Genomic DNA, 19,631 nt, shown 5'->3' with positions numbered 1-19,631 from the left:
CCGATAGACCTGATAGCCTATCAATTGTTCTGTATCTACCCCATACTCCTCGTGTCTCTATCGGCAGGTGGGCTCCGATATCCGGGGATAAACGTGTTTAGGCTCCACCAGCGTGATAAGCGTTGGTCGCTTTAGTCCGCGATTTCACCAATGAGCAGCTGCCAGATGATATCCTCCCGGGCAATCTTAACTTTGCTTATCAGTCCATCGGCCCGATGGGTGACCCTGTGGAGCGTAATGCTACTCGCCCCTCACGATAGATAGCTTCCCGGTTTACTGGCCGTGTTATCGATCCGTTGCCGCCTTCAGGTGCTACCCTGAAGGGCCTGGTCCATGGTTCTTAACCCCAGATCTTCCGCTATTGACGCTTTCATCATCTTCCCTCTTCCCCCACTTTCTTCTGGGTTTCACAACTCACTTCATCCATCATGACTACTGATCAGATGGATCCCGTTGTTGAGCGCAAGTCGCTCGAGAAACCATTCGAGCAGGCGTCTCCTGAAGAGACCGCCATTGGCGACATTGACGATGTCGTGCTCGATCCAGCGAAGGAGAAGAAGCTTCTATTGAAGCTCGACATGGCCTTTGTGCCCATCATCATGTTGACCTACCTGTCGTGTTTCCTTGACCGCAGCAATATCGGTGAATAACCCCCAATGCATATTCTCCACGTTGGTGCAGCTGGCTAATGATCATCCAGGTAATGTAAAGGTAGCTGGCATGCCTGAAGACATCCACGCCTCTGACAGCGAGTACTCCACCGCCGTGTCTATCTTCTATGCCACCTACGTGCTCTTGGAAGCCCCATGGGCGGTAGCAATGAAGAAGCTCACGCCACGGAATATCCTGACCGGTCTATGCATCATCTGGTCCATCACTACCGTGTTCACGGGGTTCATTCACAATGTTGCCTCGCTCTACGCAACACGTTTGATCCTCGGAGGCTGCGAAGCCGGTCTCTTCCCCTGTCTGAACCTGTACTTGACCATGGTATACCGTCGAGAAGAACAGGCAAAGCGCGTCTCATACCTAATGAGCTGCGCCGCCATCTCCGGTGCCGTGGGCGGTCTCCTCGCCTATGCATTGCTGCACATGGACGGTATAGGCGGCAAAGCCGGCTGGAGGTAAACCTATCCCCCCTTCCTCATCATTCTCAGCCATCCCATTCCCAATGCTAATGAGAGAACCAGATGGGTCTACATCATCGAAGGAATCTTCAGTCTAATCTGCGCCGTCCTAATCTGGTTCGGTCTCCCCAACGACCCCAGCAACGCCTACTTCCTCACCGACGAAGAGAAGTACATGATGCGCGTGCGCAACGAACAACGCCGGAAGTACATGGGCAGTGAGCACTTCAGCTGGGAGGAGATGCGCATTGCTCTGCGTGATCCCAAGCTCATGTTCTCGGCCCTCACCCAGTTCTGTCAGGACATTCTTCTCTATGGGTTTAGTACCTTCCTCCCGACTATCTTGGGGAGTCTGGGGTATAATAGTCTCATGAGTAATGTGCTCACGGTGCCGGTGTATATCTGGGCTGCGATTGTGTTTATCGCTGTTGCGTTTTGTGCGGATCGCTTTGGGAGATTTTCAATCGTATGTATCTTCTTTCCCACTTACCATCAGTTTACTAGGGAGTAAGGAGTGTGCTGACATGATGGACAGTTCATCCTAGTCACCAACATTTTCGGCATAGTCGGCTACATCCTCCTCCTGACTGTCTCCAGCGATCCCGTGAAATACTTTGCAACCTACCTCTGTGGTGTGGCTGTCTACACCGGCGTCGGACTGAACGTCGCCTGGTTGAACGTTAACGTGGCGCCGCAGTACCGGCGTGCACTTGCCATCGGTCTGCAGCAGACGGTGGGCAATTGTGCCGGTATCGTAGCGGGGCAGGTATACCGCACTTCGCCGTATGTACTGGGGAATGCGTTCTCGTTGGGGGCGTTGGTGGTGTCGCAGATAATTGTCGCGCTTCATGCAATGTACCTGAGGCGGGAGAATAAGATGAAAGAGGACATACTGGCGGGTGAGAAGGAAGACACGCGAAGAGTGAAGACTGGCGATGGCGAGGTGGAGTTTAGATACCATACTTAATAACTCTATTTATTTAATCAAAGATATATTGCTCGTTCCAAGTACTTGGTGCTGCTACAGTACAACAAGGAATATCATCCATGACATCCTAATTGACAAGCGACCCCACAACCTCATCGAAATTCTCCTTTTCAAGCCCCAACCTCTCATTCCACGATCCCCCGGGCACCCGTGACCAATCTCCATACGGGCCATCCGGGAACCTCGCCCACCCAGCCGCCAAGAGTAAAACTCTCACGGCAGTCAAGTCCCCACCCTTGAGCCGCTCGGTACTTTCTTCGATAACCGGCTTCAAGGCAACATCAGTGACCTTCCAGTCCTTGCCGGTGGCTTTTTCCAGAGCACCGAGAATCTGCTTCTGAGTGGTGGTGAATGACTCGACGTAGACGTATTGGTTCTGGGTCACCTCCGGGTTCTGCAAAACGGCAACGAGAGCACGGCCGATTTGACCGAGGGTGGTCACGGAGGCCGGGTTGGTGCCGTCGTCGTAGATGGTTGCTTCGTGGGATTGGAGGTTGAAGCCTAGAAAGCCGTTTTTGACACCCTGTTGTGGTACCTTCTTAGCATTCCTTCATGAATGGGACATAGCAAATGATAGATACTATATATGTGTGCTGTAGATCTACTTACCGCATCGAAAAAGGGTCCCGTGATGAGCGCAGTCCAAGTTAGCCGATCCTGTCTCTCCTTGAGATAATCGACGTTGGCTTTCTTGCCGTCGAGAAGCGGTGCGAGAGCCCGGACGCGGTCGTCGGCGGTGTTGTTGCCGTATTCACTGGGGATAAACCGTTTCACTCCTGCATCGACGGCAGCGTCGATGAGTTTCTGCTGGAAGGAAAGACCTGCATTGCCTACGATGCTGATCACGGCATCTTGGCCCTTGAGGGCGGAGACGAGCGAGTCGTGGCTGTAGTCTGATTTGATGACTTGAAGGCCGTCGGGGAAAGTGCTGGTAGATGACTCTCTGGTGAGTGCGGTGATGTTGAAGGCTTTGGATGAAAGGAAGGCTTTTAGGACATGAGAGCCTAGGTTTCCTCCGGCCTGAGAGAGATCGTATGTTAATGTTGAAGGATAAGGAGGGATTGAGCTGGATCACTTACTCCAATGATTACCACGTTCTTTAGCGGGGAGGCCATCTTGCTGGAATAATTATCGGGCTTTGTAGTGCTTTATATGGTTGGTAGTATCGAAGTATCTTGCTGCAAGTTTTCCAATTCCTGTACTGTTCTGCAGATATTATAAGAATGTGACGGTCTTCATCCAGCACTTATATACATCATCTTGCTCATTAGGATTGGTAATCACGTAAGTGATGCCCTCTGGAAAGTGTTTCCTAAATGTGCTTAGCCATAGGTACCTGGATATCACGCCATCTCCATCATCCCGGAATTGATCCCGGTTTACAAATCGGCAGTGAAATGACATGTATAGTTCCGAGGGTCGAGTGCCTTCTGTTCCGGATCCTCGAACGCTAAACCACTTTAGGCGTGAAAGTGCGATTGGTCGAGAAGGGGGCAGAATGACACAACTTAACTGCCGTAGTGGATTATGACTGCCAATAAGCAAAGAAGGCACAATGCACAAAGACAAAGTGTATTCATAAGCATTTACCTAAGCCAGAAACACAACGTACCGCATTAAGCACTGTGCAGGTCCATTGCCACTGAACCTTATCCTTAGCATTTTGTCAGTACCATTGCAATTATTAAGCACCTGAGCTCATGAGTGGCCAGCTGCAAGCATCCTGTAACGGACATTGACGCGCCTCTTCATCCTTCTGGTTGCGTGAGGCCCTCATGGCTGTAATGGGGCAATATGAAACGCCAAGAACTGGCTCAATCAAGAAGAACAGTCAAATCTCGAGGTAATCTAGTCCTGTTAACACCCTAAATATACAAGCCACTAACATAGATTAAAGCGGGGTGCGCACGGTGTAAGCAGCGTGTAAGCTAGTCGGCGATTCCTATGCCAACGTCAGAACACTAAATATCACAGCGAATCAAATGTGACGAAACTAGGCCTTCCTGCGTGGCTTGTTCTCGGAGAGGATACGACTGCCCGGGGTATCGCAAGGATGTCAAATGGTCGGTTAAGCATGAAGCGAAGGGTCTGGCTTCACATAATTTGGAACAATCAGAATCCTCATCACAAAATGGACCTCTTATGAGTTGGTTCACTGAACCAGCGGAGAAGCTACGTCTTGCTTTGCTCAGCGATCTGCAACCTCCCCTTGAGCGTAGCCAGTCCTCTACTGAGACCATTGAGCAATGCGAGACATCAAAACCATTTGTTGAAAGAGCAGAAGCTCCCAATCATTCGACCACACGCAGCGGTCCAGCACTTCCATTGCAGACCTCCGACGCCAAAAGCAGCCCGGGGAAACAACATGACGCTGGGATAGTATCACGACTAACTGATTTGTCTACGAAGTTGCGAGCATACTATTTTTCCGACACATGCCGTATCCTTTCCGCTTATGATTCTCCAACGAATCCACTGCGAGAATGGGTCGCACGGCTATCCAGTGAGCACCCCGTGATCGATGCCTGCGTTCTATCCATGTCGGCTGCACATCTCTCGCAGCAACAGCGTGAGATGAGTAAACTGGCTGCAAGCCACCACACAGCAGCGCTTTCAAAACTTGGAACTGAATTCGACGCTCTGGACAAACAGTCACCGTCAGACTCACCCGATAAGGCTTCACTCTCTCGAAAGAACACCGGATCTACGACTGTCTTACTTGTTGGGATGACTATGATCGGAAAAACATCAGTGTGTTTATCTCTGCTGCTGATATAACCTTCACTAATTCTAACCCCTACCCAGTCATGGAATGATCCATCCTCACTTGGAACGCAGCACCTGGAAGCGGCAAGGGCTATTTTCAAGTCGTTATATTGCGAACGCCACTCTGAGCCTTCTCCAGACTCCTGTTTACTGGGACCAGATGACCCGCGTCCTCGACAATTCTTCGTTGGAGCTTTAGCTTACTGGGAAGCCTTGATGTCTTTTGCCGTAGACAACAGCACAGACACGACAGACTACCTGCTACCCTTCGGCGACGACGAAAGCAACATGTCAATTATCCATCCCTGGAGCGGGATGTCGCCCAAACTCTTCATCTATCTGTCCAGAATTGGCTCCCTCGCGCGACAAGCGCACCATCTACGGCGGGCAACAGCTTCCCCGCAACGGACACAAGAAGGCCGACACGAACTTCTATCGCAAGGCAAGCATCTAGAAGAGTTGATATGCCAATACAAATTTCCCCGTCAGGATCAGTTCCAAAGTACAGGTGATCCATCTACTCCAATCCTCCATTTCCGATTTCTAGCAAGAGCCTATGAACTATCGATTATGCTCGAGCTGTGTCGAACATTTCCCGAGTTGCTGCGCCGGGACCAACGGGAGTTAGATCACGACACTCGAAAACAACATCTGAATACTCTGGCCATCACGATTCTCACGCTGATTGCCAAGATACCTGAAACATCTGGAACGAGGGCAATTCATATGCCGGTTCTTGTGATAGCGGGAAGTACGCTTCAGTTTCAGCGGATTGAAGACATGGATATCGATATGGAAGTATCCACTGAAGGTGCTCCGGGATCATCTCGTACAGGTGGACAATTTGATATACAGTTCTGGCGGTTATTTGTCGATTCTAGACTCGACAAGTTGGCGACTTATATGGGGTTAGATACAGTGCGGTGGGCATGTAGGATTGTGAGAGAAACCTGGGCTCGGGCGGACCGGTTGTTGTTGAGTAGTTCATTGCATGTGCCTTGGATTGACGTGATGATCGATAATGGATTGGAGACTCTTATAGGATAGATTGTCGACAGATTGGGTACCTGATTTGACAGCAGGGTATCTACCACTGGCTCAGAGAGACTCCCACCAGGCCCATGTCTATATTTCATCAGAACACCCAAGATTCCTTGGCCGCTCCTCTCATATCCGCCAGATTGTTCAATCCCCCCCCATCTCAATGGCGAACCGGATAAATTACGACAGCCAAGAGATCTACTCGCAGAAGATAAAAGACAAATTTATCTCAGTTCCTTGCGGTTGCTAAGTTAAGGTTGTAGTCGGAGAAGGGGCAGTACTACGTCACGGCTCTTGGATGACGCCATGACTGACGACGCCTGTATTTATCCCTTGCCCTACCTACTTCGACACCTGGGCCTTTTCACTTCAACAGACATAGTCTGACAGATACAATACCTTTTCAATCACTCTAAACCATATCCTAAATATTATTACAATCCTCGCATCGTACGAATAAATCTACAAGAATACTACAATGGGCCTCTGCATGTCCCTCATGGGCCGCAACCGGCGGAGATACCCCAGTATGGGCATGGGCGGTGGCTACGGCTACCCTCCCCCGCGCCCGCACTACGGTGGTGGCGGGGGCATGCCGATGCATTCCTACGGACGACCCCACGGTCCTCCTGGCGGTGGCTTTGGTGGTCGCAGAGGGGGTGGCTTTGGACCGCCTGGTGGGAGAGGGGGATTTGGTGGGGGAGGAAGAGGGAGATGGTAGATTTTGAAGATAAGGTATGTCGGCAGGTAATCTGTTGATTGCATGTGCTAATATCTGAATGTAGGGCTGGGATGGCGCTAAGAGATACAAGGATATATGAATGGGGCTCTCTGGCGGGCGCACATTGGAGTTTGGAGTTAGCTGTTTGGGTTTTGAACGTTATGGACGTGTCGAAGCTGTTTAGACATGCTTCGTGCGAAAGATAACGATGGAGGGTTCAATTCACTGCCATCTAGTCATCCTCGAGTCAACCGACAGTCCGCTTCGATTAGAACACGATACACATAACATGGTCTTTACATTTCTCTGACTGATGTTCAATGAATCATTTTCGATGGATCCAAGGTACTGGACCTTTGATGGTATATACTACCCTAGACAATGGACTGTGACTGTATGGAACCTGCCGCTCCAGTAACTGTGTCTGGGGTCATCGATTCTTGTTGCACACACATATAAATTACACAAATTTGGCCTAAGCACATACCTAGGCCTCGATGGCTCTCATGAATGCTGGGCTCTCGTAGCCCTCCACGACCTTGGCGATCGGGATGTAGTGTGCCTCTGGGAGCTGGTTCTGCAGCTGACGGACGTAGTGTTGGGCAACCTTGAGCCACAGCGCTTTCTCACGCTGGCTGGCCTCGGAACCTTGCCAGACCCACAGCCGACTGCCAACATCGTAGAGAAAGATGTCGTTTCCAACCAAGTCGGACTTGCTCACACGCTGGCCATCTTTGACCAGGTCGAAAGTGAGTGTGCCGGACGAGTCGCTCAGTCTAAAGAGCTTGCGTGACCGCACATCGCCGCCGTCGTCCGTGCGTTTGGCGAAACGCCCCGGTCGCGGAGCCTGGAATGTGGATGGGTCGGCCTCCTTGCCTCCCAGCAAGTCCACAATGACCCTGGAGCGCGACTCGAGCTGCGACAGAACCTCGACATCAATGTGCTTAGCAAGAGTCATGTCATTGACCACCTGCGCAGCTTTGGCCTTCTCCATGGGGCTGCAGTTCTTGCCCTGCCAGACCCAGATCTTATCACCCTTGTCCAGCACGAACACATCATTCTCGTCGAGGCTTTCCCAGGTGGGCTCCACCTCGTGCACGATAATCGAGCGACCTACAGAAGGATGCTTGAATACGCGAAGCAAGGTGAGAATCTCCTTGGGTGCTTCAGGCTCGACGTGGTGGAATCCAGACCGCACGCCGCCCGACCGGATGGAGATGTGCCGGAACAGTCCCAAGAATTCCTCGGATGGCTCCTGTTCAATCTCGCGATGCTGCGTCGCAGTGCCATGCAGGAATTCATCCAGCTCGACCGTCTTGTAAGCGGCTGTACCGGCTTCATCTTGGGTGGTCTTACTGCCCAGCCAGAAGAAGATGTCATGACCCAGCTTGTCCCCCACCTTGTACGAGTGCAGCACGATGTAGCTGTCTCCGTTGTAGAACTCTCCCGTACGCTCCTTGGGCCATGGTATAACCTCGAAATTCTCGATCCTCCACACAAACAGACCCGGCTCCTGGCCGATAGATCCGTTGTTCCAAGCGGGTTCGGTAGCGGCGGAGTTGTACTTGACACGGTGGTCAAGGTCGGAACCGATTAGTTCCACATTGCTGTCCTTGATGTCGTATTCTTTGGGGTGGACCAGTCCTTCGTGAGGGGGCATGCTGTCGGTGAGAGAAGTGGTAACTGATAATGGAGAACGGCTAATAAGAAGGGTGTTGACTGTTGAGTTGAGGGCATGTCCTGCAGCTGCTGCTTCTGCGGGGTCCGGCAGAACCGGCGGGGGGTAGGGCAGGCGGTGAACTCAGGGGGAGATCGCCCTCAGGCTTGCCTCATGTGGGGTGTTGAACCAGCCCCGGCCAGTTGCCCCGTTGGGATGTCATCAACATTCCACAGGGTCATTTTTTTTTAATGGGACTTCCTTGGACACGGTATCGCTCGCGTGGTTGCTACTCCATACATCCACTGCTCTGGTTGAGCCAATGCTGTTTCCCCATCGATGATGGTCGTCCAACGTATATACCCACTTATGGCCTGCAATACAACCTCCCACGCTCCCCAGGAGACGACGATTCTGTAGAGGTGTGCTCTCCTGCATTTGGAATTTACAGATTGAGCTGCACAAGTATTTTGAACAGGTTATTGCACTTATACCCCTAGCTCTTACTGCTGGCAATGGATCACTTGCTCACCATGACCTTACCATACCCCAACTTCAAGACCTGGGGCATCAAGATTATGCGTCTACTCGCACATTAGTTGCCTGCGAGGGACATCTGTGACGCATCCATCTCTCCGACGAGCAGCAGGGGAACTGAAACCACCTTGAAGATTATATTGAACTTTCCGCCTCTCGATCTGCAGATTTACCATCCCAGCTGTCGCCAGCCACTAAGCTGACGACACCACCAGCTGATGCTAATTTGATCTTGCCGCACCTTGAAACAGGCAGACGCACCGGGTATATCAGGCAGCCGATGAAGTACAAAAAAGCTCCGGGTGATCGTCTTAAGCGCATAAAGTACCGTTGCTGTCTCCAGAATTTCCGCAATACACTGGTACGGAATGCCTTCTGCAGATCACTCGTCATCTGCTTGTCCCTTGCATCCGTTCCACTGCACTGGCCACGTAGAATATGGATCGATCCCTATCAACTAATTGGAATGCTGCGCAAACATTCCTCGCTATACACCCGTTACCTTGGACTGGCTTCCTTCGACTTTCCTGGTCTTATAGAGATTTCCTTGCCTGACCACAGCGCCGTCCAATGAGTACTCGTGCTTTTCGGAAGATACATTTCCATAAACCCCGCGTGCCCCCAGCAGTGCTCCAAACCTCCATTTCAGCATCTTTTTGCGTGCTGGGCCATCACCTGCGCATATCTCCAGATCATGGCGCACCCCTTGATTGGTAGGATGGACACGAGTTTATCCACATAAGCTCTCTGGCGGACACGCAAAGTAACTCAATGCACGATGATCCTCTACCAGATTCAGTGCCTGACGCGTGCTATGCACTATCTAAGTACTACATGTCGCGGACCAGGGGAGATTCACCTTACAGGGATGATCGACTGAAACCACAGTCGATCTACTTTTAGATATGTCCTGTAGACATGGCCCCAATCATGAACGAACTACATATAGTCCCCTGTGACTACAAATTGGCAGACGAGAAAGACACTAGAGCAGGCCCACCGAAAGCGCAGCACGTCGGCCAGACTCAGGACATGGACGAATACTTGCTAAAGAATGACCTGGAGTTCACGCCAGATGGACAATATGTCCGGTGGGCAAAGGGCAACAAGAAGCACCCCCGCAACTGGAGTGCAACACGCAAGGTGTATGATATTGGGTTAATCTTTCTGCTGGATCTCTTTGTGTATGTATTTACACCTTGATGTTGGCACACTGCTAACAACGGCAGAACCGCTACGAGTACTGCTGGTGTATGTTTCTCATCCAACAGTGTGGCATTTCTAATGATCATAGGCATCGGCGGCTTCAGAGGCTCAAAATGAGTACCATATTGGAGATACCCTGTGCACATTCTGTTTCGTCACATTGTACGTTATTCCAGAATTCTGACCGTACTCGACTGACCATACAGATTCCTCATGGGGCAGGTTGTTGGCGCGATTGTCTTCCCTCCTTGGTCCGAGTGCTTTGGACGCAAAAAACTATATTTTATCAGCAGCACCGGTAGTGCGTTATGTTGCCTGATCATCGGACTCGTTCATTCTTTGGTCGCCGTGGTTATTTGTCGCATCGTCGGAGGGTTCTTGAGTGCTATCCCATACACTGTTGGCAGCGGCAGCAATGAGGACATGTTCAACTCGCGATCTCGAATTTGGACCACCTTTCTCTGGACCATTGCCTCGAACGTCGGTCTCCTAATCGGCCCAATTATCAGCATCCTTGTTGTTGAAAATCTACATTGGTATGTCTCCCGATACGGCTGTCCAAAGCCAGTTCTAATTTTGTAGGCGCTGGGTATTTTACATATACACGATTATCCTCGCTGTCATGAGCGCGTTCTTCCTCCTCATCCGGGAATCACGTCCTGCCCTGCTCCTGGCCCAAGAGGTCTCACGCATCCGCCACGAAACGGGCCACGACAGCCTACAGCCTCTGACCCACGACCACTCCCCTGACCTCCGCACCTTCGTCAAAGCCTCGCTGTTCCGACCGCTGCAGCTCTTCTTCGGTGAGCTTCTCATATTTACCATGGCCATGATGATCGCCTTCTCCTTCGCCTTGGTCTATATCTTCACCGAGGCTCTCCAGCCCATCTATGAGTCCATGAACTTCACACCATCAGCTGCCGCTTTGCCTTTCCTCGCCGTAGGTGTTGGTGTTTGTTTCAGCACTTTCACTCGCATTATCGACTTTCGAATTATCGACGCCAAACACGCAGCCTCTCAACCCGTCAAACCAGAAGATAAACTCACCGGACTGGCCATCGGGGCCCCTGCTTTTGCGATTGGGCTGTGGTGGTTCGCCTGGACCATTCCCCCGAAGGCAGAGGATATCCATTGGATGGTACCTACGGTATCTCTCGTGTTAATTGGATATGCATTGAACGAATTCGATACTGTGTTATATGGATATCTAGCAGATAGCTATCTGAGCTATTCTGCTAGTGGCACGGCGGCGGTGCAGTTGGTCCGGGCAGGGATGTCGGGGGCTTTCCCATTGTTTACGCGGCAGATGTTTGATGGGCTAGGAGCGAATGTTGCGGCTTCATTGTTGGCAGCGTTGGCAACGGTGTTCTGCAGTGTGCCGTTGTTGTTTCTGTTGTATGGGGAGCGGATCCGGGCGAAGAGCCGGTTTGCGAAGCATAGTTTGGAGGTTCAGGAGCAATTTGTCAAGCAAGGTTGAAAAGTGCTACTGTTGTGCTTGATTCCCGCGTTTGGGTATTTCCATGACCTATGCAATGTGGTCTGGGCGTTCCGGAGTGCAATCCGTTGATGCAACTTTAGATGAGATTAGATTTGTCAGACACAATAAGTATTCTTAACCACAATTTTATGTAGATAAAACAACGTAGCATGTATCATTCTCATCGTATCGAAATGACATTATTTCATAACAACCCCATCACCACACAAAATCAACTTACAACCCCAAAGCCGTCAAAATAGCCTTTCCAACCCCAGTCGCACTCGCCGGGTTCTGTCCCGTAATGACCGCTCCTCCCAACTCAGCAACCTGCGACACCACCACCTTCTCCCCCCACGGCTGCTCAGCCTTGACGTAAGAAGCACCCACCCTCTTCAACTCATCCTCCAACATGAACGGCATTATCGAGCTCAGCTGCACCTGGTCCTCCTCGGTATTCGAGAACCCAGTCACCTCTGCACCCTTCAACAACGCCGTTCCGGAGGGCGTCGTAGCGTTGACCAGCACCGCAGGACCATGACACACCGCCGCAACGGGCTTCTTAGCCACTGCAAATGCCTGGATCAGGGCCAGAGAGGTCTTGTCGCTGTAGAGGTCGTACATAGCTATTACCCAGAGATATTCATTAGCATTATGTTGGGTATAGACGGGTAAAATATGGGATACATACGTCCATGACCACCAACGTAGAAGATGGCATCGAACTCAGAAACCCGCGACACAACATCCGACAGCTTGACAGTGTTGGTCCAGAGGGATTCCTGCTCCTTGAGGAATTTCTGGGACACGGGGTCCTCCTTGAACATTTCGATGGAGCCCGGGTCCAGCGGGGCTTTGCCGCCGGCTGGGGAGGCGATTACCAGCTCGGCTTTGGAGTGAAGGACGTCCCAGGGGTGGGCGAATTCGGGCTATAGTATTATTTTGTTAGGGAGGAGGTCAGGAAGATATATATTAGGGGATTGGGGAGGAAGCTCACCAAGAACCAACCGGTGGGGTTGTTGTTGGCATTGTGGTGGTCGTGGGAGGTGAGGACGACGAGGACTTTGGGGACCATTTTGGATGAATTGTTATTATTTGGTTGACTTAATTGAATGCCAATTGAGATGATGAGGTTTCCTTTCTATTCTGTAACTTGGGGAGAAGGGACCACTGTGTATTTAAATTTAAATGCCTGGCGGGGTTCTGGCTGGGGTGGAATTGAACATGATGACATCAAACAGGCATAGCTCTGGTGGGGTGATTGCTGATTAGTCACTCAATGTCGTGGGGCCACAGGAGACTTTCCCCAGACGGGACTAGTGTCAGCCATCGATCCCTGAAGGGTTCATTATTCAGCTGGCTTCGATCCTGGTCGGGAGGTTTCTATTGCTTCAAAATGGGTTCTGTTCAAGCATTTCAGGGCTGTTAGTGGCTGCGGAGACAATATGCTTATATCCGGTTCTGGTTGATAATCCTGTCAGCATTTTAGTTTGAGCCCTCTCTCCATTTGTCCGGCTGACCGCTATAGTGTGATGAGCTGTGGGACTGGCTCGCTGATCAGAGCCTCGATACGGAGTGACCCTTAACTGTGTTGTAGCAGGAGATTAGTACTAGTACTATTCTACTGATGTGTATCGGCATGGAGGTTTTAAAAGTCACTCAAGTGCAAGTGTGACGTGATAGTAAGTACTCTCTTATCAGTTTTTGTGGATATATATATATACCACCTACTAGTTAATACTTGATTCCACCTCGGGCAGTTCACTTCAGTACTATCCACATGCTGTACTACTATCTAATTTCACCATGCAAGTGAGACTGTTTCTACTGCATCACATCTAGTGAACGCTCAACATTCACAGATTCGCCAGGATAGCATCAGCGCCCGAGACCTACATTCGTCAGTATACACACCACAATTCCCAACAAGGCGGTTACATAAATGTGGAACATACCTTAACAGCACCCTTCTCCGTCTCAATCTGCGCATAGGTCACCTTGCCATGGTCAATGACAATGGCGAAGCGCCCGGTACGACCAGCGTTGGCCCAGCCAAGGGTGTTGGCGAAGCGGGCATCGGGATCAGTCAGGAAAAGCTACCATCGAAGCATCGTGAGCAATGGAGCAAGGAAAATACTTCCGAAGGGAGGGTCTCACAATATCATCATTCTTAACATTGTTCGCCTTTCCCCAGGCGCTCATGACAAAAGGATCGTTGGAGGCGATCACTGCGACAACCTGCACGCCCTTCTCCTTCAGCTGAGGAAGGTTCTGGATGTAGCCGGGGACATGGTTGATGGAGCAGGTGGGGGTGAAGGCACCTATTATAATGTTTTGTTGGTCGGATGTTTATTTGAACACAAGTAAATTAGGGGGGTACAAACCGGGAACAGAGAACAGGACGACCTTCTTATCGGCCCATTCTTTCGAAGCGTTGTAGTTGATGGGGATGCCGCAAGCGGTGATGTCGCCCTTTTCTTCGCTCCAGGGGATGTACCTGGATGTTTATTAGATACAATAAGGTTACTCGTGTGAAAAACGCACTGGAAGACAACGTCGGAAGGGAAGGAATCGCCGGGTTTGAGAGCCATGGTTATTGCTAGTGTGGGTGGGAGAAGGAATGCAGAGGATGAGGAATCAACTTAGGGATGGGAAGTTGTTGGTGTTGTAGAGATGGAACTGCGGGGTAGTTTAATGAAGGGTGGGAGGAAGTAATCATCCATATTAATAAGTAGCTACAGCTGCAACTAACTAAGTACTCACTAAGTACTAGCTATCCATTAGTCGGTGGCGCCCCCCAAGGTTCTGATTGCGCGATGCCATCCCCGAAGAAGTAAGTAGCTCTGATCCTGCACTGTTCGGAGGTCTCCGTATGCCGCCGTTTTGCTCGGGTCGGCTCGGCAATTGAGATTATCGCTAGTAAATTTCTTATATCAATTCATCGCTCTTAATGCAATAGTGGATTAGATGGGTCTATAATCTTATATCTAGAATCGCTCAATGGTTTAAACCAGTCCAGCCCGCCAGAACTGCACCGGCACCTCCACCTTTGCCCCCAGCTTCTTCGCCGCGTTCATCACCCACTCTGGTTCACGCATGAACTGCCGCGCCATCAACACCAGATCCGCCACGGGCTCCGGTCCAGATACTGTCGCATTGGCGGCGTGCGCCTCGTCGGCGCCTTCCACGAGTCCCCGGGCCTGGTCGGCCTCGGTGATAAATCCGACCGCACCCACCAGCGTCTTCGCGCCGGTCGCATGGATGGCTTTGCGCACCTGTGCGGCCAGATCGATGTGGTAGTTGGTGTGGATGTTGATCTTCTGGCTATGGTGGTTACCCCCGGAGCTGACATCCAAGAGGTCAACTCCGAGCTCTGGAAGCAGAGGCAGAAGCTTGAGCGAGCTCTCCATGTTCCAGCTGCCTGATTCCGCCGCAACAGCCTGTCCGTCCAGCCATTCCGTCGCACTGATCCGCAGGAACAACGGGGTACCGCTGGGGACGACCGCCCGAATGGCCGTCATGGTTTCCCGGAGAATGCGTGTGCGGTTCTCGAAGCTGCCTCCATACTCATCCGTCCGCTTGTTGGTCACCGGGCTCAAGAACTGGTTGATCAGGTATCCGTGAGCAGCGTGAACCTCAATCACGTCAACACCAGCCCGAATGGCCGTCTCCGCACTCTTGGCGAAGGCCTGCACTATCTCCTTGATCTCCTCGACCGTCAAGGCCCGAGGCGCCCAGTATCCCTCCCCAGTTCCATCCCAGGCCTGGTCCGCTCCACCGCTGGGCCCGACCACCTCGGACGGGAATCCGCCTGTGCTCTCATCCGCCTTGACGCAGGGCTTCTTGGCCTGTACGGCTACCCACGGAGGGAGCACACTCGCCTTGCGACCCGCGTGGGCGAGCTGGACGGCTACCTTGGCACCCTGGCTGTGACAGAACCGCACCACGCGCTGCAGACTCTTGAATTGTTCCGATTCGGGGGAATGTTCCCATAGCCCCGCGTCGTTGGGGGAAATGCGCCCGTTGGGCTGGACAGCCTGGGCTTCGACGAAGACGAGACCGGCGCCTTTCAGAGCGAATTGGCCCAGGTGGGCAATGTGGTAATCTGTGAGGGCGCCAACGAAGGGAGAAGAGGTATCGCTTTCGGCGGAGTACATGCACATAGGCGAGACGACGACGCGGTTCTTGAGGGTCACATCGCGAATCTTCAAAGGGCGGAAGAGCGTGGGAGTGTTGGGGTCGGCGGGGTTGAGGGCCTCTCCGCCATTGTTGGCGGGGGTAAAGTAGGGGGTCTCCGTGGAGGGAATCACACGGGGGGCTTGGTGGACAGAACCCATGGCGATAGAGAGGTTTGGATGAAGGGAGCGAGAAGCAATTGCTGTATCCAAGGAGACATGATGAACAGTGGCCGGCTGGGTTTTATACCCAGCGCGTCCGTGAGGTTGAATTGAATTAATAATTGACCCTCCGATGGTGACATTTTCGGGTTGGGGATTTGCTGACAAATGGGCCATTCCCGGATAATCGGATGAGAAGCCCTGCTGTTTCGGGGATGCCCCATGCAATGCACACCAGCTCGCCGAAGATCCAAGGGCAAACTTACTGAGAGAGCGTGTCTTTAATGTCTTTCAAAATCTTCAAGAATGCAGTGTCCAAGCCCCAGAGCGTGTCATGTCCCGTCCCTTTCTCCATGACCGATTCAAACGAGACCACCCCGTTGAGATCGGATCTGGCGAAACAGTCCTCGAAGTATTTCTGTCCCTTGGGTCCAATCATCCCATCCTTCTCTGCAAAAATGGCCTTGATCTGCAAAGGCTGCTTCACCTCCGGGTGGCCTGGTTGGTACAACTGTTCTGCCCGCACCAGCCAGCGGATATAGATCGGGAGGTCTTCACAGACTCCCCACAACCCGGTTGTCTTCTTCAAGCAGACAACAGCCTCATCATTCATTCCTGTGGTATCCTCCAGGAAAATATACTCGATGCATAAGTTCTCCAACTCCTCGGCGGTCCGTGGGTCCAATTCATCTGCAGTAAGATTTGGTTCACGGTGCTCAATGTCTTCTTTGGACGCACGGGGAATACTGCCGCCCATCGAGGCGAGGACTTCCACGCTCGAGGAGAGCGAAGGGACTGCTTTGGTGACTACGAATTTCATCACCTTGTTCCATTGTTTCAGAACGCCAGTAGGGATCATCCTGGCCATTTGTAAGGAGAGAATGTCCGAATGTTTGGGCTCCACCCACGGTGCTGCGAATGTTAGCCTGCTGTGAGTTTAGTTGATGGCAAAAGATAAGCTTACCCATCAGTACTGCCATTGGCCTTTTCGGGTACAGCAGGTCGCGTCGATGCATCAACAAATTCAAGATGTAGATAGTGCCAGCACTGTGGGATATAGGGACGATGTGCTTAATGGATAGACGTTCCAACACCACTGACACTGTCTCCAGCCATACTTGGACTCGTTGTCCAGGGGGAACCGGAGTTGAACCGCCAATGCCGGGCCTAAGATGTCAGCTTTCATCCATGAAGAAAGAGAGAGTGACAAAGAATACCGGTCGATGGAGATCATTCTGACCTCCAGTTTGTTAGCGAGATGATCTTTTTGGCAGCACCATAGCCGGGATCCTGCCATTCCCTGAATCAGCAGCATAGTCGGGGTGGGTGAGCCATCCTTCGTTGTCCGGGGCCCGATGTCTGCATAGGTAACCGCAAGCCGCCCATGGTGTGCAGTAGCAGGCAGGACTATCCGCTGGTGAAAGCGCTTTTGCGCGACGAACTCGAGCAGGTGGACATTATGGGTATTACTTGACATGGCTGTGAAGGCTAAAGGTAAGATTATGAAAGATGTTGAAGTTCAGCCCGGTTCGGTTAGTTGTGTTAGTGCGGGGACCCTGACTATATAGACTAGATTAACGTTGGGATTTGGAACAGGCAGCAACAGCAGAATGGCTTGTACGCGGCCTGTACTCAACAATGATTTCATTCAACAATGTAACCATCCCTACTTACTGCTTGGCAGGACGTACAATTTCCGTCAGCCTTACGCCTGATACACTTTCCTTCCCTCAAACCACGTTTCCAGCACGTTCGCACCCTTGAAATTCCCCTGGCTCAAATCCCGATCGACGACAATAAAATTGGCCATCTTGCCCACTTCCAAACTCCCAGTGCGATGCTGCGCCCCAACAGCCTCTGCTCCGCTGAGCGTCAGAACGCGACAGAGGATCTCTCCTCCGCGTTGCATCGCCGTCTCCCCCAACGCGAGACGCCGGCATCGCCCTCCAGGTTTGTATCGGACGCGTTCAACAATCGCAGCCAGGGCATCAAATAATGATGGCGTATCGGGGAGCATCCAGTCCGAGCCAATGGTCATGAGTGCGCCCGAGGCGAGCACCCCGTTGAACGCCCATTTGTTGAGTTCGGGATACTCTTCCACGACGTCGTGATGGAAGATGGCGGGTGACATTTCCGCAGTCACTTTCAACGGAGCAAACCGCGCGATGTCATCTGACACTTTCATTAACCCGTGCAATCTTTCAACAAGCTGAAATATACGTACCCTTGTGCACCGCATTACAATGAGCAAGCTCGTGTCTGGGACCAGCCGGATTCCCTTCCCGCACCTTGGCGATGACATCTAGGGCCAGTCGAGCAGATCCCTCACCGGCGGTATGCAGTTTACACGTCATGCCCCGGCCATCATATTTTTTCACGGCCTTGTACAGGAAGTCTTTATCCAGCGCCAAATGCGTCGGAATCGGCTGTCCATTCGCATCCAGATCCGCCTGCGTGAATTCCGGAGGCAGTGGAGCCCCATCCAGCCAGAACTTTACAAATTGAGTATGCACATGTCGGCTTCTGAATCCCTCCGCCACATCAAGCAACCCGGCTAGACTATCCTGCGGCTCCATGGCGAAATACACCGGCGCTGACACAATGTGCGTATGGATATCCAGATCCAGCCGGTTCTCCAACTCCAGTTCTCGCACAGCATGTAAGTAGAGCGTATTCGCCGACGCTTCCTGGCAGGACGTGATTCCATATTTGTGGCATATAGACATCGCATGGTGAATCGCGCGTTTGACATGCGCCAACGGCGGGATAGGCAGACAGTCAAACACAGCTGTCATGGCGTTCTCGACTACTTCCCCTGTGAGGGTTATCCCATCTTTTCGGCGGACGTAGTACCCACCATCTGGATCCGGGGCGCCATTAGGATCAATTCCAGCACGGATAAGTCCAGCCGTATTTAGTAAGATTCGATGACAGGAGACTTCGCGGATGAGCACGGGCTGATCGGGGTAGTGATCATCTAGGTATTTGCGATCGGGCACGCCGTTCGGGAAATGGTTGGCCTGGTAGAAGTTTCCAATGAGCCAGTCCCCGGTAACATTGGCGTAGGCGCATGCGCAGGAACCTTTAGCAAGTCGAGATGTGAGGTTGTCGGGCGTCGAGTCGAAGCCGATGCGGGCTTCGTTCAGCCCTTGTAGGCCGGCGACGAGCAGGTGCGTATGGGCGTCGTGGATGCCCGGCATGACGAAGCGCCGGCGGAGGTCATATTGAATGAGGCCGCGAGCCGAGGCGATCTCCAAGATGGCTGCATTCCTACCAATGTGCTCGATGACCCCCGTCGGGGATACAATAAATGCCTCGGCCCAGGGCTGGTCGTCGTTGATGGTATATACGCGACCGTTGTGGAAGGCGAGGGCGTTGCTGGAGTCGATCGACGAATAGACTCGCATTGTGGATAATAGGTTGGTTTCCTATAATTTATAAAAGAGTCCACCTTGATGCTCTTTATACATGCGCTGCCTCGGCTACGTTGAGGTGATATCCGATGCCGGAATAATTCCGTATCACATCGACCAGTCACACCCAACATTTCACTCATCAGACGCCTCCAAGAACTGGTCCTATGCACATTCAATGAATGCGTTGGCTAAGCATAGCTTCCAGGGTAGGTCCCTGTCTAGACTCTCCTGGCCAGGTATTAGTAGACTAAGTACTTTATCCAGCTGCAATTTAAACAAGGCTCTCCTTCTGAAATTGTTAGATTCGGCGGCCATAGCAGTCAAGTACTCGTCGTCTGTTCCCTTTCATCATCATTAA

General features: G+C 51.9%; 10 protein-coding genes across 10 annotated transcripts; 4 read left to right on the top strand and 6 right to left on the bottom strand.

The window, feature by feature from the left end:
- Window positions 1-369: 369 nt before the first annotated feature.
- BO79DRAFT_167821 (allantoate permease family MFS transporter) lies at window positions 370-2,117 on the top strand. The gene is made up of 4 exons (XM_025679394.1): window positions 370-642; window positions 701-1,124; window positions 1,191-1,593; window positions 1,663-2,117. Exons 1-4 carry the CDS (start codon window positions 429-431, stop codon window positions 2,092-2,094), a joined length of 1,473 nt encoding a protein of 490 aa, XP_025542634.1. The 5' UTR covers window positions 370-428; the 3' UTR covers window positions 2,095-2,117.
- A 7-nt stretch (window positions 2,118-2,124) lies between these two features.
- Window positions 2,125-3,314, bottom strand: BO79DRAFT_207576 (aromatic alcohol reductase). The gene is made up of 3 exons (XM_025682204.1): window positions 3,195-3,314; window positions 2,725-3,135; window positions 2,125-2,638 (listed from the first exon to the last, which is right to left on the bottom strand). The coding sequence occupies exons 1-3, from the start codon at window positions 3,228-3,230 to the stop codon at window positions 2,183-2,185; spliced, it is 903 nt and encodes a 300-aa protein (XP_025542633.1). The 5' UTR covers window positions 3,231-3,314; the 3' UTR covers window positions 2,125-2,182.
- A 798-nt stretch (window positions 3,315-4,112) lies between these two features.
- On the top strand, window positions 4,113-5,928 carry BO79DRAFT_285458 (fungal specific transcription factor domain-containing protein; the record flags this gene model as incomplete). Its single annotated transcript, XM_025688357.1, has 2 exons — window positions 4,113-4,866; window positions 4,921-5,928. The coding sequence occupies exons 1-2, from the start codon at window positions 4,258-4,260 to the stop codon at window positions 5,926-5,928; spliced, it is 1,617 nt and encodes a 538-aa protein (XP_025542632.1). The 5' UTR covers window positions 4,113-4,257.
- Window positions 5,929-6,400: 472 nt separating this feature from the next.
- Window positions 6,401-6,849, top strand: BO79DRAFT_214753 (uncharacterized protein; the record flags this gene model as incomplete). The annotated part of the gene is made up of 2 exons (XM_025683245.1): window positions 6,401-6,639; window positions 6,708-6,849. 2 exons carry the CDS (start codon window positions 6,401-6,403, stop codon window positions 6,847-6,849), a joined length of 381 nt encoding a protein of 126 aa, XP_025542631.1.
- A 10-nt stretch (window positions 6,850-6,859) lies between these two features.
- BO79DRAFT_207575 (gelsolin family protein) lies at window positions 6,860-8,354 on the bottom strand. Its single transcript, XM_025682203.1, has one exon. It carries the CDS (start codon window positions 8,301-8,303, stop codon window positions 7,131-7,133), a length of 1,173 nt encoding a protein of 390 aa, XP_025542630.1. The 5' UTR covers window positions 8,304-8,354; the 3' UTR covers window positions 6,860-7,130.
- Window positions 8,355-9,755: 1,401 nt separating this feature from the next.
- On the top strand, window positions 9,756-11,520 carry BO79DRAFT_278366 (MFS multidrug transporter; the record flags this gene model as incomplete). Its single annotated transcript, XM_025687899.1, has 5 exons — window positions 9,756-10,021; window positions 10,067-10,088; window positions 10,132-10,205; window positions 10,250-10,579; window positions 10,626-11,520. The coding sequence occupies 5 exons, from the start codon at window positions 9,756-9,758 to the stop codon at window positions 11,518-11,520; spliced, it is 1,587 nt and encodes a 528-aa protein (XP_025542629.1).
- A 157-nt stretch (window positions 11,521-11,677) lies between these two features.
- Window positions 11,678-12,595, bottom strand: BO79DRAFT_167812 (type 1 glutamine amidotransferase domain-containing protein; the record flags this gene model as incomplete). Its single annotated transcript, XM_025679393.1, has 3 exons — window positions 11,678-12,146; window positions 12,212-12,449; window positions 12,518-12,595. The coding sequence occupies 3 exons, from the start codon at window positions 12,593-12,595 to the stop codon at window positions 11,758-11,760; spliced, it is 705 nt and encodes a 234-aa protein (XP_025542628.1). The 3' UTR covers window positions 11,678-11,757.
- Window positions 12,596-13,206: 611 nt separating this feature from the next.
- Window positions 13,207-14,204, bottom strand: BO79DRAFT_207574 (peroxiredoxin family protein). The gene is made up of 5 exons (XM_025682202.1): window positions 14,065-14,204; window positions 13,905-14,017; window positions 13,678-13,841; window positions 13,476-13,616; window positions 13,207-13,412 (listed from the first exon to the last, which is right to left on the bottom strand). The coding sequence occupies exons 1-5, from the start codon at window positions 14,109-14,111 to the stop codon at window positions 13,377-13,379; spliced, it is 501 nt and encodes a 166-aa protein (XP_025542627.1). The 5' UTR covers window positions 14,112-14,204; the 3' UTR covers window positions 13,207-13,376.
- A 289-nt stretch (window positions 14,205-14,493) lies between these two features.
- Window positions 14,494-15,982, bottom strand: BO79DRAFT_207573 (NADH:flavin oxidoreductase/NADH oxidase). The gene has a single exon (XM_025682201.1). It carries the CDS (start codon window positions 15,855-15,857, stop codon window positions 14,526-14,528), a length of 1,332 nt encoding a protein of 443 aa, XP_025542626.1. The 5' UTR covers window positions 15,858-15,982; the 3' UTR covers window positions 14,494-14,525.
- Window positions 15,983-16,119: 137 nt separating this feature from the next.
- On the bottom strand, window positions 16,120-19,264 carry BO79DRAFT_214747 (amidohydrolase; the record flags this gene model as incomplete). Its single annotated transcript, XM_025683244.1, has 6 exons — window positions 16,120-16,783; window positions 16,822-16,904; window positions 17,098-17,336; window positions 17,532-17,533; window positions 17,567-18,029; window positions 18,082-19,264. The coding sequence occupies 6 exons, from the start codon at window positions 19,262-19,264 to the stop codon at window positions 16,120-16,122; spliced, it is 2,634 nt and encodes an 877-aa protein (XP_025542625.1).
- Between the last annotated feature and the right edge of the window lie 367 nt (window positions 19,265-19,631).

This window comes from Aspergillus costaricaensis (genome assembly GCF_003184835.1).
Source record: "Aspergillus costaricaensis CBS 115574 unplaced genomic scaffold BO79scaffold_6, whole genome shotgun sequence".
Classification (NCBI taxonomy): domain Eukaryota; kingdom Fungi; phylum Ascomycota; class Eurotiomycetes; order Eurotiales; family Aspergillaceae; genus Aspergillus; species Aspergillus costaricensis.
Note: the sequence above shows the minus strand (reverse complement) of the source record. Positions and strands in the feature narration are given on the sequence as shown.

Coding starts and splice junctions, on each gene's coding strand:
- BO79DRAFT_207573 (XM_025682201.1), bottom strand. CDS start 15,857: ATGGGTTCTGTCCACCAAGCCCCCCGTGTGATTCCCTCCACGGAGACC.
- BO79DRAFT_207575 (XM_025682203.1), bottom strand. CDS start 8,303: ATGCCCCCTCACGAAGGACTGGTCCACCCCAAAGAATACGACATCAAG.
- BO79DRAFT_207574 (XM_025682202.1), bottom strand. CDS start 14,111: ATGGCTCTCAAACCCGGCGATTCCTTCCCTTCCGACGTTGTCTTCCA. Junction 13,617..13,677: donor ATGTTAAGAATGATGATATT/GTGAGACCCTCC, acceptor CTTCGATGGTAG/CTTTTCCTGACTGATCCCGA. Junction 13,413..13,475: donor CGGAGAAGGGTGCTGTTAAG/GTATGTTCCACA, acceptor TGACGAATGTAG/GTCTCGGGCGCTGATGCTAT.
- BO79DRAFT_167821 (XM_025679394.1), top strand. CDS start 429: ATGACTACTGATCAGATGGATCCCGTTGTTGAGCGCAAGTCGCTCGAG. Junction 1,125..1,190: donor GGCGGCAAAGCCGGCTGGAG/GTAAACCTATCC, acceptor TGAGAGAACCAG/ATGGGTCTACATCATCGAAG. Junction 1,594..1,662: donor GCTTTGGGAGATTTTCAATC/GTATGTATCTTC, acceptor CATGATGGACAG/TTCATCCTAGTCACCAACAT.
- BO79DRAFT_207576 (XM_025682204.1), bottom strand. CDS start 3,230: ATGGCCTCCCCGCTAAAGAACGTGGTAATCATTGGA. Junction 3,136..3,194: donor AGAACGTGGTAATCATTGGA/GTAAGTGATCCA, acceptor GATCTCTCTCAG/GCCGGAGGAAACCTAGGCTC. Junction 2,639..2,724: donor CGGGACCCTTTTTCGATGCG/GTAAGTAGATCT, acceptor GTACCACAACAG/GGTGTCAAAAACGGCTTTCT.